Genomic DNA, 17,435 nt, shown 5'->3' on the forward strand with positions numbered 1-17,435 from the left:
ATGACGTCAACGGAACTTTATTAACAAGGACAGTACACACACAGACAAGACAATCGTCAGCCGGCAGGGGGCGACACATCTCGCAATTCTGTATTAATGATAATAATAATAATAATATTTTGTTCCACTTGCCAATCTATTGCAGAAAAACGTTATTTCAGTTTTGTGGGGGAAGTTACTAAAAAATTTTATTAAAAAAACACAACATGATAAAATGCTGCTTTTCTCTACTTTTATAATATTCGAAATTTGACTTATAATAATAATATAATAATATTATTCATATACATTTCTGTCTGTGAAATGCCTGGGCTAATGTGCGATCCATTTTACCGTACATATGTGCACACTGTACATATTCATTTACACTGTATATATTAGTTTTAACCGCATTCATATTTTTTAAGACTTTTCTTATATCTCCTCATAAGTATTGCATGCTACTTATTATTACTTTACTGGTGGTTATTCCTGACTGCTCTCTTGCTGCTGCAATGCTGCAAATCTGCCCCCTGTTGGACTAATAGCTTAGCTTAGCTTAGCATAGCATAGCATAGCATAGCATAGTATAGCATAGCATAGCATAGCATAGCATAGTTTAGTTTAGTTTAGCTTATTTTATCTTATTCTGTATATTGATGTATACATACATTTTACAATATCATTTAAAAAAAAACCAGAAAAGCTGCATATTAATCTTGTTTGTGAGGCTGGAATGAAAAGTTTTTTTTTGGACCAAATTTCCATAAAAAATTTTTGCATTTCAGATTGATGTTTAGTTTCAGCTCAAATATTAACATCGGCTGTCAAATTAATTATTTTAGTCCATAAACTACAAAGCAAGTGTAGTAATTAAAATAAACTAAGATTTACTGGGAATACTGATTATTGTTTTCTACAAATTATAATTTATATCTACATTGTTTTAATTAACCAATAAATCTAGTTAATGCCGGTTATAATTCACCACGGATCAAGATTTTAATGTCTTGTTTTTTGACCTATAACCAAAACCTTAAATATATTCAGTTTAACATCATGCATGACAAAGAAAGCAGTACCCTCTTACATTTGAGAAGCTGGAACCAGAAAATATTTGGCATTTTGACTCAGGAAATAAATGAAAACTATCTTTTGATTATCAAACCAATAGATTACCATTATAATATACAAAGCCACAAAAAATGTGAGTATGAATGTTTAAAAGGAACGGTTAAGCACACCATTGGAAACCCACAACAGAACAATTACATTTTCAGAATTTCCTATGAATTCTCTCATTATGACTCTGTCGTCATTCTAATTATATCTCCACAGCACTGAGCCGGAGCCGGAGCTGCAGACAAAACATGGCTGACAACAGTCAGGGTGTTCCAGGGCTTACAGGCTTGTTGCCATGACAACAGAGGAGCCCTTCTCTCCCCCACCCCTCTCCCTAATGCACACAGACACACACACTGTCACTCGCTCTCTGTCTGTCTCTGCTGTACACACACACACACACACACACACTCACTCACACACACACACACACACATATACACTGTATAACAGTGGAATCCGCCTTGCTGTGAGATCCAAGCTCTGCTATTGGGAGCAGGAAAAATATAGGAAATCCAGCACGGAGCAGAGGGATCCTCCACATCTCCACATCTGTTTTGGATGGTGAGTGCCTGGTGACTGGTTATTGTTTGTTTACACACTGGATCCTTTGCCAAATCTGCTTTAAGCAGGATCCGTTTTAAGTGGCATATAAATAAATTGCAGCTCTTTCCTTTTGGTTAGCTCTGCTGCTGCTGCTGCTGCTGCTGCTGCTGCTGCATGAAAGATGTGCCACATGTTTCTCTTCTCGGAGCTGCTCCTTCTTATTTTTTAAAGATTAGGGTGGAAGCTGTCATCGTAATGGTAATTCATAGCTGGGTAGCCATGGTGAAGTCAATTTCCCCCTCCCTCTGCCACTGCTGAATGCATTAGTCTAATGAGATGTCTGCAGCCTGTGTGCCGAGCAGCAGCGGCAGCAGAGGCAGAGGAGGCAGCAGCCGTGTGTTAACCAAGAGGGCACGAGGAAAAAAACACATCCAGGGAGACAAAGATGGCTTTCACTGCATTGTGAGGGTTTTAGGTTTATAGTCACCTTCTAGGAGAGGATTTAAGACCAAAGGGCTTGGCTCTTGGACTTTCACAATAGAAGATAGCAGGTAATAGACACCCCCTCCCTTGCTCTCTCCCTCTCGCCCTCTCTCTCTCTCCCTCTCCCTCTCTCTCTCTCTCTGGGTTATTGGTGTGTTATCAGTTCATGATGGAGGTGCTGTTTCCTCCACAGCTCTTGCATGGCTGCCTTTTGTGTTGTTGGATTATTACCACAGTGCTCTGCTAAATTCTGCTCTCCTCACTGCATCAGTCCTCTGCAGTCTCTCAGTGTTGCTGTTGTGCACCGTTACACCACTGCTACTTCCTCTGTGTCCGCTCTGAATTGATGCTGCTCTCTGATCTGCAGCCCCCGAGGAGGAGTATTGATGTTTAAGTAAAGTGCACGTTTCTGTGTGTTTTCTATTGCCTGAGCTCATCGGTTGTCTCCTTTGTCTCCAGCTCCAAATGAGTGTACCTGCAGCAACGGCACAGAAATCAGACGGCAACAACAGTGAAATGCAATCAGCTGCAGTGGCTCCCTCCTTCCTCCCCAGCCAGTCGGGGAAGATACCGGGCAGGAAGAGAGGGAGACCCCCACTCCGCAATGTCGCTAAGATGGATTTTCCCAACCGCTACCCAGAATCGCTGCCTCCGCTCAAAGTGCCAAAGAAGAGGGGGAGAAAGCCGGGCTTCAAGGTCAGCCAGATTAGGGGGAAACAGGGGGGTGAGATTGGATGTTGTGGATGCAGCATGTTAAAAAATGCATGTGTTCGCAGACACACAGGCTCCATGCCCTTCAGGTTTTGTGGGACCCCGGTGTAACAGAAAAACATTAAAACATCTATGAGGCTATGTTCTGCTGCTGTAAAATATTTTACATTTTGGGTCTGAAAGGAGCCAGTCATTAATACAATACAAATTCATTGTCTGCAGAGTATAAACTACAACTTCACACAGATTTCCTTCCAAATTATTTAACCATCCTCCCCCTCCTTACATCATTTAGTGTGTGTAAATAAATGATATGCCCGAAATAAACATAGAAATCCAAAAACCTGTACTCTTCTGCAGCTCAAACCCAGGATGGTGATGACGCCATTGGCTATTTCTCCACCCAGCAGCACCCCAGAGCCAGATATGAGCTCCATCCCTCAGGATGCCGCCACCATCCCTCACTCTGCCACGCCCCAGGTGCTCACAGGTAGGACACCAAACACTCTCATGGCCTTTAAGTATCCAGTCTGGGGTCGTTTAAGGACAAACTCTGATGAAGAGATGGATAGTTTCTCCTTTTTTCCTTATCTCCACCTGTGTTTTTCCCGTACTAGTGTGTATCTACATCAACAAGCAGGCCAACACGGGCCCCAACCTGGACAGGAAGAAGATCCAGCAGCTCCCCGATCACTTTGGACCCGACCGGCCCTCGGTGGTGCTGCAGCAGGCCGTCCAGGGCTGCATCGACAGCGCCTTCCAGCAGAAAACAGTGTTCACGCTCCTCACACAAGGCTACGGGGGAGAAAAAATATCAGGTGTTGTACAAAGACCCCCCTCAGGTGTTGTTTTCTGTTTGTTCAATACCCTTCAATACATTTCTTACCATTTTACCTGAGGTGGAAGTGAGAAATAACTATCTTTAGACCATATTGACCTGATTTGTGGGAACTTGTGTCCGGACTGTGCTGTTGTTTCAAGTGCTCCCCCTGCTTTGCTCTTGCAGCCACGTTTGACGGGAAGCAGCACCTCCTGAGCCTCCCCGTGGTGAACAGTATTGACTATGTGCTTCGCTTTCTGAAGAAACTCTGTCGCAGCTTGCACTGTGAGAACCTCTTCAGTGATCAGCCCATCACCCAGCACAGTGGCCGCTCCTACCAGTCAGATGGTATTTGTACATTTTGACCTCAGCAGAAGCAACTGTGCCAATGTAAACAAATGCTTTTAGCTAATTTCTACTCTGACCTTCTCTTTAGCTGAGACATCCATGGCCGACGACTACCACTTAGACCAGTCAGACGGCAAACGCTACTCCATGGACCATGGCGATTCTGCTTTCAGCTCCATAAGCTCGTCCTACTCGCCAAAGTCCTCCTATGGGTTCCGTTCATCACAGCAGTTCTCCAACGGCTCAGCCTCCATGAGCATGTGCAGGCAGTCGTCAACCAGCCCGAGCACGTTCCCAGAGAGCAACAGGACAGGTGAGGAGTCGCGGGGGGGAAACAAACCAAGATTGTGTCCAAATTATTTCACAGACAATTGAAAGGTAAAGCTGCTTTCTCTGCTTTGTTCTTCCAGGAGGATATAGTGCATCTCCAGAGTCCCAGGAGTCCAAAGCTCCGCACAATAAGGACCCAACCACCTGGTCTGTGGAAGATGTCGTCTGGTTCATCAGGGATTCAGACCCACAGGCTCTTGGGCCTCACTCGGACGTCTTTAGAAAACATGTAAGTCCACTGTGTTCTCGACAAGCTGACATGTCAGACTGCTGCTTCAGAGCCAGACTGAACATCCGGCAGAAATCCCCTTGGCTGATCAACAGTTTCTCACTTATTTGACACCAACTTCTTTTTCTCTCAGGAGATTGATGGAAACGCTTTGCTACTCCTGAAGAGTGACATGATCATGAAGTACCTCGGACTGAAGCTGGGGCCGGCCTTGAAGCTTTGCTACCACATCGACAAACTAAAGCAGACAAAATTCTGAAATCCTTCCACAATATATCTCCTTCCCTTTTGAATCCAAGTTGTTTGAGTTTGAGAATAGGGTCACGTCTGGGGTCTCATGTCCCCAGGCGTATGGGGTACGTCACTTTCTTCCGGGTCCCCAGAAGTAGGTGTCACTTCCTCTTCTACCAAAAAAAATTAAATTGGCTTCTACTTTTTATTTATCTCCTTTTCGTAAGAAAGCCACTCAAAGAATTAGGTGTCCAAAGGAAAAAGATAGGCTCCAACTTAACGCTGATATTAATGGTGATATTATAGGGCTAATGTAAATCTTCTCCAACATCACCTGCAGTTTATGCGATGTCAATAATGCTGTATTTTTTTATATTCTCTTTTTTCACAGTTAACACAAGCTGCAATTACAGATTTTTTTGGTCACTTGAGGGCAATGGTAACATGGAGGACTTGTTATCAAACAGTTAACAGCAATTATGGAATTACATTATTCGGTCCCATTTGGTGCTTCTGATCACCTGAAGAATGTATGTTCTTTTTTTAAACAAACAGCAAAAGCTACGCTAAGACGAGCTGCAGATTCAGGTGACCATTCTGTGTAGTTTCCTCTAGTTGATCATCGTGCTGTCACATTTTTACATGATCTATCTTAACCATTTAAGAATGTTGAGCAAACTCGTTGAATGTCTTAAATCTGGTTAAATAAAGGGGAAAAGGAGAAAGTGACGTCCTTTAGTTCTAGGGACCCTAAAGGAAGTGGGGACCCTACTCTGAGCTGAGGGCTGCAGTAAGACCCTTTTAGTACAGATTTTGTTTCTAAGATTCCCATTTAAAATTACTTACACTACCTTTGTCACTGATTTTGAATTAAAAACCTTCAGATTATGGAAAACATCCACCTTAAACATGTTATGTATATTCCTTATCTGACTAGAAATGTATAAGAGAAAACATTTTTTACCTTAAGACGACTTTCCATTGTCAGATCTCACCACAGGATCTTGTTTACTCGTGTTTATCAAGATGAAAACATATCTATGACTATACTGAAAATGGTGCATTAACATACTATGTTGCTTTTTAATTGAGAGATTTAGAAAATCATTTTGATACTATTTTTTCACATTTCTGTGTCAAAAACAAAAATACTTTCCCTGTGGATGGATCCTTCTTTTAATTATGATTTCAAGATGTGAAAGACTGTATAACCTAAGCAAAATATAGAAAGACAGTAGCTCTCTTGTTCGTATACACAAAGTAAAACGAGAGCATGTGAACGTGATATATTTATGTTTCAATATGCAAGATTGTTACATGCCAATTATCTCTCCTCATGTATACTCATTAGGACATTTTTTTTATTTCATATGTTTATAAGTTTTTATCAAGCATCAGTGTTGATACCGAGGTCGTCAAAACACGTAAATGTGACACAAAGAAAACCTAAATGGCGATGTAAATGGGTATATAATATAGTATTGCTTTTGTATACCACTTTTGGTGTACAGTATGCATCCTTTTTAATCAAATAACCTTTGTAAGTGAATGCTGCTGTAAAGAAATTACATGTAAGCCATGCCTAGTGAGAACATGCTGAGGTCTTTTATTTTGAAAATCACTACGAGTCAGAGTTTTAAAGAATGCTGAGTGGATCAGAACTCTACGCCGGTGCTAAAAGTTATCTACGTATTTAAGTGTTTGCTTTTGTGTCTGTGAGATGTAAATGATATCCTATGTGTAAACTGTTGCTGTATGTGAGTATTAAATTAAGAAATCAAGTAATCAGAGATTATGAGTGAGTCAGGCTTTTTATTTCCGTGGATGTGGCTTTCAAAACTAAGCCTGAATTGATCCAGGTTTGAGTTTTAGTCGTCACAACTGAGAATTACTTTGTCTGGGATCCTTGACTGTGCTTCAAAGTGTGATTTAGCAAAGGTGACCTATATCTGTAGCTCCCTAGATGGTGTCCAGGGACCTCCAGGGGTCCTAAATAGGAAACTGCAGGCAGACTAGAAACAGCCAGTCTGGCTTCGTGAAGGGTAACACAATCTATTTACCTGACCTGTAAAGTTCACTGATACAATATATCTTACATATGAGATATATTATATTTACAAACACTTAAATCTGTATCGATCGAACTCAACAAGAAAAAAAACATGGATGTTCCCAAAAATGACATAACATCCCTTTAAAACTAAATTTGTTTAGGGTTTTGCATTATCATTGAACCAATGTTAAGGACATGATCATGTCTGTTCAGTTTTGTGCTTCAGAAGTGCATATTCACACTTTTATGTCTTTATATGTTTTTAGTCCCTTCACACTATTTGCCACACAATCCAGGCTGTAGTTAACGCTGAAGACTGAAAGTCACACTTGGCATCGACAGATTACAGAAACATTTTATATCGTGGCCCTTGTTGTGCAGGGAGAACAACGAACCGGGGCTACTCAAGACAGAATGGTCATTACATGTTAAACACAGATCAAGTGCCCCTGTGCTGGAATACAGGGATTGAGGTTTTCTTTACATCGGTGAGATTATGGTCACTTGATGAAATACAACAGATTTATTAATGCACCATGTGAGGACAATATAAAGCACAAGAATAGCATTGGACCCATTTGGTTTTCTAAACAAACTAGAAAAAAACACGTTATATTATATTACACATTTATGTTATAAAACCCTATTGTCCTATTATCCATGCACACGGTGTATATTTATGGCCTGATTCCACTATTGCTATTGCTGACACAGTATTTTCACAGTATCTGACATCTTAGGCCAAAAGTTAACAAACAAATAAACGATTCAGCAACCCAGCATCAGCACCTGACCTTTCCCGTTCCCTGGTGGTGTGGATAGGGTTTTGACACTTCACTAAAGGAGCATGAAAGTAATTCATGTCCTTGGGAACACAGAAAGATGAAGTCTGACTGGTTGAAAGCTCCAGGAATAGCTACATTCCAATAAGCCTTTGTGTAAATGGACTTAATGTCCTCTGTGATCCTCTTCTGGACCACAGCGGACATTTAGGCTAAAAACACGGTGTAAATGAGGCTGTTTCCAGTCAAATTTGAATGTCTGGGCGTACGGACACTTGGGTGACACCACAAGAGCAGCACGTCAACACTTGCTTCAATTGCACTTGAGGGGTGGGTTTGGGTGACACCACAAGAGCAGTATGTAGGCTTGTTATGTTTTTTTCGGTTGTTTTATTTATGCTTGAAGAATCGGTCACCATTTACTTCAATTGCATTGAATTGGCTGCAACAATGTTTACCCCTTAAACTCCAAAATAGCTTTGTGGACTCAAACACTTCCCCCAACCCTCCATTGGAATAGTGATGAGTAGATAATGAGTGAATTTCAAAATTACGGTTAACTATCCCTTTAGATTTTCTAGCTGGGGGAATAAAACCAACATATCATTTTACATTAAACTGGATAAAAGGAAATATATGGTATAAGAGGGTGTGGCCAGGGTGTTTGGGCTTCACGGCTCCTGGCTCCTGCAGAGAGTGAACCCGAGGCTGTCAGGGGCCCTGATTGGTTTTCCACCCCCTGAAAATCCCATTACGTTTCTTAAAGCCACGTTTAATGGGAATGCAATAATCCAACCATCAAGTTCATGCATTACAAATTCCTGTTTCGTCACTGTCATAAAAGTGGGAACGCGTCGCTCCATCTTGCGCATTGTTTGGTTTCCCCAAAAAATACCCCAACAATCCCCCCCAACCCCCCCACCCCAACCCCTCCAAGAAAAAAAACAGATTTATCTCCCGATGATGAAATGTGGGGGCTGCCCGTCCTCATCCCCATGAAGGATCCGGTCATAACGTGACAGGATCCAGCTCCATCGAGCCCGAGCGGAGCAGCAGAGCATCAGTGAACTTCTGATCAGGCTGTGATGCGCACGGGTGACGCCGCGCTCCTGCAGTCGCGTAACCAAAAGACTGGCGTGGGATCGGTCCCTGCTGCGCCTCATCTGGAATAACGTCGGGAAAATCCAGAAAAAAAAAAACTGAATAGCGGGTGTGCGCGTGTGTTTTTTTTTTTTAAAGGAGGCGAGCAGTGTTGAGAATAATCCCCCGTTTGGGCGAACGTCTCCATCGGAAGGGGGGGTTTTCTGTACTTTGCAGAAGCCAGAGCAGATTTATCCCGATAGAGAAGCACCAGATATAGGCTGTGGGAAAAAAAACACACAGGTAAGAAGTGACTGTGCGTGCAGATGTGTTGGATCTTCAGATTACAGATGTCGGTGGATTGTTTTGATTAATATTGATCATTGGTTATTTGTCATGTTTTCCTTTGCGTTTTGGATGAATGCGATGGAGCAGACGAAGGGCTGGCACACTGGCACCTGCGCATCCCTTAAAATAAAGCCTCTGCCTGGAAACAGCCTGAAAAACGGCGGTGGATGATTTGACGGATGAACAAAATGTCGTGAGGGGTTTGCGTAATAATTGGCTTTTATGGAGACGTAGTGTGTCTGCAGATGGAGCTGCTTTGCGCATTTTCTCTTTTGGTATTATTCTGTCTTTGTGCGGTGGATGAGACTTGAGGCAGGTTTCTCTCTGGGCACGGAGAGGTGCCATTAGGAGCAGGATGGAGGGATGTGATGTGAAAACACTCTCACTGCGTCGTTTCCATCGGAATGCAGCAGCAGCAGCGTCTCTCTCTCTCTCCCTCTCTCTCTATCTCTCTCTCTCTCACACACATTTAGCTTCAGTAGCATTAACTCTGATGTCATTGCCCACAGTGTAGGAATAAAAACAGCATCTGCCGAACCCCACGACCGGTCACGACGAGTCCTCCGTGCCCGTGGCCTGTGCGAGATGTGGCGAATGTCCCCCCACCGCACTCGAGCCGTTTTCTGAAGCGCTATCCCCCCCCCCCCCCTTTTTTTTCCCTGCAAAATAATGCTCGTCCTCAAGGTCATTCACCGGAGCCTTTGTGTCATTGATCAAACCCCCACGATCTGTGGCTGTTATTCACCACACAGCGCACGTCAGGGTTGTGTGTGTGTGTGAAAGGCTGCAGTGATTGTGGCTGCAGCTCGTTTCTGCTGTTTGTTATGGAAGGCCTGAGCCAATGCAGTCTGCTGCTGCTGCTGCTGCAGAGATCTGGACCATATGCTGGTCTCCGGAACATTTTCACACTGTGTTCCAATATGCAAATAATATGCTGCTGCCTCATTTGGTAAAATATGCATGAGCATTGAGGCATACTTGGCTATTTTATGTCATTTTTGCCACATCACTAGTCAATAATTCATGACTCCGTGACTCCTGACAGGCTGCTCTGGTGTGGTTGTTCCAAGTTGTCGTGATGGCTACTGAGGGCCTTCGTTAGAAGAAACTAATCCAGACAGATTGTTCTGCGGATTCCCTACACCTGGCTTAAACACTATATTACATACTCATTTATAAGCTGTATTCCCCTTTGATCCAGATTATGGAAGGGCCTCTGCATTCTCCTGCATGATGCCCATATACTGAGCTCTGTGGATTTACTGCAGCGCTGCCGCCGACACAACCAGGCAGATGCTTTGTTGTCGCTGTCAGGTTGTAGGACAGTGTTTTCAATGGAAACTTGATAGCGGCGATCGAACATTTGATGAACTGGTTCTGCTCTGACAGTGGTGATCCAGGTCAGTGCTACGCGAGCCACAGACTGGCACAAACAGGCTGAGGGGACAGAAATAGAACAGGAGCACCAGGGAGAGAACCCCCCCCCCCCCCCCCCAACAACTCTTAAAAAAACTAAACACATTTGCTCACTCCCCACTAACTCATGTGGATGTTCAAAGAGGGAGTTTTTTTTTCTGTGCAGTGAAAGAGATTTTCATACTTTCGTCGCTCGAGCAGAGATAAATGCATTATTCACGTGTTCTTGCACCACAGGAACCATGGGAAAGCAGAACAGCAAGCTGACTCCAGAGGTGATGGAGGATCTGGTGAAGAACACAGAGTTTAATGAACATGAGCTGAAGCAGTGGTACAAAGGCTTCCTGAAAGACTGCCCCACTGGCAGGCTGAATCTGGAGGAGTTCCAGCAGCTTTATGTCAAGGTCTGCACGAACCACCTCCTTTCTTTATTTAATGATCTGCTTCTTTTATATAATGTCAGAGTTATATTTTAGAACATCCATTCTTGCCAAGGCCTTGTTCCAATATATAACCGAGGCTATTACCGCTGCGACTGCAGCCTTTTTAAAACCCTGAGTGAATAATTGAACGCTTCTCTCCCACACTTGCAGTTCTTCCCTTATGGCGATGCATCCAAATTTGCAGAACACGCCTTCAGAACCTTTGACAAAAACGGAGACGGGACCATTGATTTCCGAGAGTTCATCTGCGCCCTGTCCATCACATCCCGTGGCAGCTTTGAGCAGAAACTCAACTGGGCCTTCAACATGTACGACCTGGACGGCGACGGAAAAATCACCAGAGTGGAGATGCTGGAGATAATCGAGGTAAGGGATTATGGACTCATTAAGCCCTCGTTCATTAGGGGACTGGCTCTGGCTCTGGCTCTTTTTTTTTCAGCACACCTGTCATGCCTTGAGCTCAGCTGCTGTTTCATAACGACTGAACTGCAGTTGTATTGAATTACATCCATTTCTGGAAATACACCAGTATAGTAAATCTGATCTGTAGAAGCGATAGTGGGGAATATTGACAGTTCCTGTTGCGATAAAGATGGTACGTGCTTTATTCTCCAGCATCTATATCAATGACAATTTGTTTTTTCAACTCAAGTACACAATCTATCATATTGCAGACTGCTCTGATGGATGGACTATGAACTGGATGCTACTGAACACGTTGATATAAAGGAGGTTATCATACAATTTAGTGTTGAGGTTGCTTTGGTCCCGTTTACATCCACGTTATTACCACTTTGGCAAAAGCTGGAAAGTTGAAGCATTCTTGCTTCTGTAAATTTTCCTTATAGCAAACAGTTAAAACAATGTATTTGTTGTTGAAACCTGCAGTTTGAACAGTTTTAGTTTTAGCAAATTTCACGGTTATGTGACTAATAAAGGATTTTTATTAACTATTTGTTTGTTGCTTGAAGCTAACAGTTCACGTTTTTATGTATTTTTTGGTTAGACCAGTTTATTTGATTCTGTTAGCAGTGAAGCCAAATCGTCTTGCTCGCCCCCTGGTTGCTGGCTGCAGTGTAGGTCTCATACCATGCATCGTCCATGTTAGTGGCTTGGACATAATTAAGAGTCAAATTACCTGTTAAATACATTGTTCTAATGGAAGATTTCTGTTATTTTAGGTAGGCCAGTTCTCATCACAGAGATGTTTGTTCATGTTTCTGATAAGTTTGGTTTTAATTAGTTTTTTGATGCTCTGAAAATGAGGTGATAGGTCTTGATTGACAGATTGACGCATGGATCAAAAGAACTCGATATAACGGCTCCCTATCACTGCTGTACAGACTCTGGATTCAAAGGACGTGATAGTCCAATGTGGCAGCACACATATCCAGGAAGCTAAATTTGTCTCTTTATTACGGAGTTCTATTTTTTAGTTTCACTTATTTAGTCATGTTGCACTGATCAGTTTCCTCTTCCACACAACCCTCAGCAACTCGGCATGCTGACCCCCTGGAGTACGAACACCCCTGGTCGTGAATCACTGATCCATGTCCTCATGAACAAATGACTGCATGTAGGCCTCACTGGATTACGCAATAAACCATTAGCTAATTTCTCACTGCATCTCACCCACAGGCCATCTACAAAATGGTGGGCACTGTGATCATGATGAAGATGAACGAGGACGGTTTGACACCACAGCAGAGGGTGGACAAGATCTTCAGCAAAATGGATAAGAACAACGACGACCAGATCTCGTTGGATGAGTTCAAGGAGGCGGCGAAGAGCGACCCGTCCATTGTGCTCCTGTTGCAGTGTGACATGCAGAAGTGAGCCCCCCCCCCCAGCCCCCCCACCCCCCTGCTCGCTCCTCTCCCTGTCTGTAATCCACACACTCTGGACAGCAGCACATGTTTTAATGTCTCATTAGGTTCTCTGCCATTTCCACAGGAAAAAAAAACAAAACAATGCTTGGACTATTTTTCAATGGACTTCGCTTCTTGTGGTTGTATGCATGAGAATGTTAAATGCTGAATAATTTTGAATATAGCTATAAGATATCATACATTTCTATTTCAAAACATGCCAATGTGATTTGTGCACAGTAACCCCACACATCCTCATCCATCCCTAGCTTGTATATCAGCGGAGCACTGCATTAAATTATGTTCCTAGAGTATTTAGGATCCCCAGTGTTCACTGCTGCGACTACTGTACGCTTTACATAATAGTATCAAAACAATAATTCCTATGATAATTGTAACTGTCTCTGCTATCCAGACTTGTTGAGCTCGTGGAGAATAGAAAAGGCTCCCGTCTGTTCCAGATGTTTTCACGCGACGGAACCGAGAAGTATAGGTTCTTTGCATGCCTATAATATGTGTCAAAAAAATATAATCTCTTACCTTTTGCATCTTTAGGTGGCTATAAAAGAGAAACCCTCCGAAATTCATTTAGTATTGTTGCATGGGATGTACAGTATGTGACTCACCAGACCATTAGTTCACCTCCAGCTGTGTGGGAGCATGCTTCCCTTTTAAAACACGTGAATGTGTGACACGATATTTCGGTTGCAGTTGTCGGCAAATTTTGCAGAGGAAGAGCATTCACATCACCATTCTATTATATGTTTTGCTTCAGTGATTTGTGGGATGAGCAGAAATATATTCATGGAGCATCACTCCCTTTTAATTTTATTGTACTGCTGCCACTTAATCTGGAGTAGGGGCCAAAATGATTGCTGTCATTGGGCACAGTACTCGTGCATTATTCATAATGATCTAAAATTGGCGTCTTTTTCAGGCTGCTTATTGGAATTTAGGCTTAAATGAAATTAACTCAGTACATATCAACATGTTTACAGAAATGATGAGCACTGCAAAATGAGAACAGCCTCGGCTTTTGACCCTGATGCTGGGAGCTCGCTCTCGGGGCCGGGGGCCTTGTGAGAGGGGCTCCACTTCCAAAGCAGCAAAAGGGAAGGACAAAAAAGCCTCGTATATGTTTACTGAACATACTGCATTCCTAAAACCTTTTTGTAAGGAGAAACTTTTTATTGAAAAGTCTCATCTTCGATTTAATTCCATTCGCAGCAATCATTCAAGATGCGAGACCCTCAAAGGGAGGTGATTCATAAAGCCTTTGAAAGAGCGTTTCAGAGAGTGACAGCAACTGGTTGGAGACGTACGCGAAAGTTTTTGACGAGATTCTCTTTCAGGAGTTGTGCAAGCACGGACTGAGTGTCTGCTTGTAGTCCACTTACAGCACTGGAGGCTGAAGAAGCTTTTCACCGTTCTGTCTGTAACATAAGAGAAACCGAACATCACATTATTGATGTCTATTTGATTTACACATTTAAGCCCAGTCACCACGGCAGATTCTTTGTTTGAGTAAATATTTATATCAAATATGAAAAATCATCATACAAGTGACTGTATTCTTTTTTACATGTGGCATGTGTTGCACCCAAACCCAATTCTGTAGTGATTAAAATAAATAAACCATCAACAGGCTTTTTCAAAGGACACAGTCTGACAGGTGCAGTTACTGAAGACCAGACGTTTGACTTTGACACTGTGTTGAAGATATGATGCTGTTGATGGATGAATGAATGAATGAATGAATGGATGAATGAAGCTTATGATGCACAACATAGTTCTAAGTATCCTGCTTTACATTTATTGCAATATTGGTTAAAGTTTTTCCAATTAGAAACAATGGCCATCTTCAATCATCACATGATTTGAGGTGTTACTGTGAAAACTCCAGTTATTGAACCACATTGTTGTAAATATTCTTAATAATACAAATAATAATGTATATTTTTGTAATTTATACATTGAACTGCTGGATACAAGAGCCTCTCTGGTCTTTACTAAAAAACGAAAATGCAGGTTTAGATAGATAGATAGATAGATAACTTTATTCATCCCCGAGGGGAAATTAAGTCGTCATAGCAGCCGGTACATTTGAATACAATAAAATACAATACAATAGAATAAAATATAAAATATAAAATAGATTCTGCATCACGTTTGTTAATCTGGTAAATTGGACAAGGAACAAAAACATTTTTCTAAGCCTTAAACTGAAATCAACAGTCGGCACTAAGAAACTCTCCCCAATATCAGAGACATCCTTCTGGTGTGGAAGTTTTCAAAAAGAAAAGCATGTAAACAGAGACGAGCATTAGGAGGAGTGCCACCTGGTGGTCAGCGGGGTAATGAAAATATCCGAGTAAATCTATTTCCATTATTAAACTACATGCTACACAAGAAGACGTACCAAGATGGAGCAGGCCTCGTTACTGTAATCCAAAATCAGTAAGATCATCCACAGATCATCTTTATCAGGGACTTGTTGAAGAATAACTTGCATCTGACAGAGAGAGACCTTTGGGAGGAAGAAGAAGAAGAAGGAATCAGACAGACAGGAACTACAATCATGCATCATTCTGTGTCTGTTCTGCCTTGATGTTATCAAGTCGATGGAGGAACCTCTGCAGGTTTGTTTTCTCTTTGTAGAGAGTGAGCGGCCACAGCGTTTTCCCTAATGAGGGCAAAGGGAAGAAATTGTCACAGCCTAAATTTTTCTGACTTCATCCTTCAATATGCACATGCAAATTAGGCCAGAGGATGATTTAGTATTGTGGCCAATGAGCAGATCAGATTGAGCTATTCACTATGAAGAGCTGTCAGCAGCAGAATTAATTAAAGTCTAAACATGTCTGCAGTGAATGATCAAGCTTTTACATCGTAAGATTATATTAATTTTATCGTCTATCAAATGTCGGTCAGTTCCTCCTTCTTGTTTGGAACAAGGTGTCCTAAATACATGATAACGAGCAGCAGCATGAGTCCAAGCTGCATGACACCCTTTAGTTTACCACAAGTAGAGCAGCAAACATATCAAGATACAAATGTATAATTTAGATTTGCTTCAACTAAAAGAGCCAAATGATTCGAGCTTCTCGAACATCAGGTTCTGCTGCATTTCTGAGACATTTATGACAGTCAACTGACTTACTGATGGTCATATAAAACAAGCCTTGATTAGATCACCTTGAGCTGCAGGAAACTATGACATAGTGACAATAATAATTATAATAATAAAAATCCTTACATTTCCTCCCACCGTTCGGTGCTCATGCCCTAAATATATGAATCTCGAAAATAACTTGCATGTTAATCAATGAATTTCATCAATTAATTGAAATTATATTGTTTCTTTAGCCACATTAAACAAAATAAAAAAGGAGGATAGAGGCAAAGTTAGGCATGACCATCCATGATTAATTGTGTACATAAGGTTAATGCCAGTTAAATACTCTTGGGCTGAAAACTTTCCGGCTGCTCATGAATTCCATCAGTAACTTGTATAATGGTGAGCCCAGTTCCAGGTCCTTCTATTTATAAAACAACTCTGTGACATTTACAGCCCAGTAGTAAATGTGAATGTAAATACAAGACACGGATGGCGAAACGGTGCTTACACTTATAAAATGCATGGGTTTAAGTTTATAGGGGAAGGGGGGGGGGGGGGGATTCCTGGTCAGGAGTAAAGAATGTATACAGCGCTCGGAGACGTCTTCACAGCCCAGATTGTTTGAAGTATCTGACATTTACTACGACTGTGACATATACTCGACCTGGCAAGAAGAGAATCTGCAAGTCAGGAAAGTCACCGGATTTGTTTCATCACTTGAAATCGGAACCGTGATGGATATGCAGTCGCCTCAGAAATCCCTTTGATAAGGATCTGGTCCTGTTTCTCAGTTTCATTGGTACATCTACCAAACTAGGGAACAGAATAAAACCGACAAGAGGATTAAGTGTGAGATAACAAAGACGAGGGATTTAATATCTGCAAGAAAAAGCATTGGACAGACATTGATTCACAGTTAGAATAAATTAATGAATGCAAATAATTACACAATGAACAGATTAGGAGTATATATATGCATAATCTTAAACAGTGGGAAATTAAAATCTGTGCAATATTCCCTAAACTTTTAACAAAAATGTTGAAAGACGTCCTATATTGAATTTAAAGAAAGTGCAAAACATTTAGCCAATTTAGATGAATCCTTCTAATAAACGATTCAAACAAACTGGTAAATAAACATAACATTCTTGGTGGAGTTAACAAGCAGCAACAGAAACAAATACTTGTATTATTCTAGTAACATTTAATTTAGGTTTTACGTTTCAATTTGTTTTACACCTTATTTATACTATAATTTATATATTTGTTCTTAATTTATATATTTATAAATACAAAATATAATAGAGTTCTACATGTTCAAGATATAATGCGTCATAATACAGGTTGTAGTTATTTTTAGTTTCAAATGGAAAAGCTGCTTCTTCCACCTCTGTCTGCTGCATTCATGAAAGCCTGGGAGAAGTGGCCACTGTTCTCAAGACTACAACTACACAACTACCCAACTCGACAAACTTGAGCGTCTCTTCCGTTGTAAACTTTACCCACCGACGTGCGACAGCCTGTGTGC

General features: G+C 41.6%; 2 protein-coding genes across 2 annotated transcripts; both read left to right on the forward strand.

The window, feature by feature from the left end:
* Positions 1 to 2,595: 2,595 nt before the first annotated feature.
* LOC128451226 (sex comb on midleg-like protein 4) lies at positions 2,596 to 4,827 on the forward strand. Its single transcript, XM_053435036.1, has 7 exons — positions 2,596 to 2,826; positions 3,202 to 3,331; positions 3,459 to 3,659; positions 3,848 to 4,009; positions 4,098 to 4,322; positions 4,423 to 4,568; positions 4,702 to 4,827. The coding sequence occupies exons 1-7, from the start codon at positions 2,596 to 2,598 to the stop codon at positions 4,825 to 4,827; spliced, it is 1,221 nt and encodes a 406-aa protein (XP_053291011.1).
* Positions 4,828 to 8,896: 4,069 nt separating this feature from the next.
* On the forward strand, positions 8,897 to 12,757 carry vsnl1b (visinin-like 1b). The gene is made up of 4 exons (XM_053434640.1): positions 8,897 to 9,017; positions 10,716 to 10,882; positions 11,072 to 11,287; positions 12,560 to 12,757. Exons 2-4 carry the CDS (start codon positions 10,721 to 10,723, stop codon positions 12,755 to 12,757), a joined length of 576 nt encoding a protein of 191 aa, XP_053290615.1. The 5' UTR covers positions 8,897 to 9,017; positions 10,716 to 10,720.
* Positions 12,758 to 17,435: the final 4,678 nt, after the last annotated feature.

The sequence above is a fragment of the Pleuronectes platessa genome, chromosome 11 (assembly GCF_947347685.1).
Source record: "Pleuronectes platessa chromosome 11, fPlePla1.1, whole genome shotgun sequence".
NCBI classification, from domain to species: Eukaryota; Metazoa; Chordata; class Actinopteri; order Pleuronectiformes; family Pleuronectidae; genus Pleuronectes; species Pleuronectes platessa.

Excerpts from the sequence above, each read along its gene's own strand:
- LOC128451226 (XM_053435036.1), top strand. The coding sequence starts at position 2,596 with ATGAGTGTACCTGCAGCAACGGCACAGAAATCAGACGGCAACAACAGT. Across the intron at positions 4,010-4,097 it reads CCGCTCCTACCAGTCAGATG|CTGAGACATCCATGGCCGAC; the intron begins GTATTTGTACAT and ends CCTTCTCTTTAG. Across the intron at positions 4,569-4,701 it reads CGGACGTCTTTAGAAAACAT|GAGATTGATGGAAACGCTTT; the intron begins GTAAGTCCACTG and ends TTTTTCTCTCAG.
- vsnl1b (XM_053434640.1), top strand. The coding sequence starts at position 10,721 with ATGGGAAAGCAGAACAGCAAGCTGACTCCAGAGGTGATGGAGGATCTG. Across the intron at positions 10,883-11,071 it reads TCCAGCAGCTTTATGTCAAG|TTCTTCCCTTATGGCGATGC; the intron begins GTCTGCACGAAC and ends CCACACTTGCAG. Across the intron at positions 11,288-12,559 it reads AGATGCTGGAGATAATCGAG|GCCATCTACAAAATGGTGGG; the intron begins GTAAGGGATTAT and ends TCTCACCCACAG.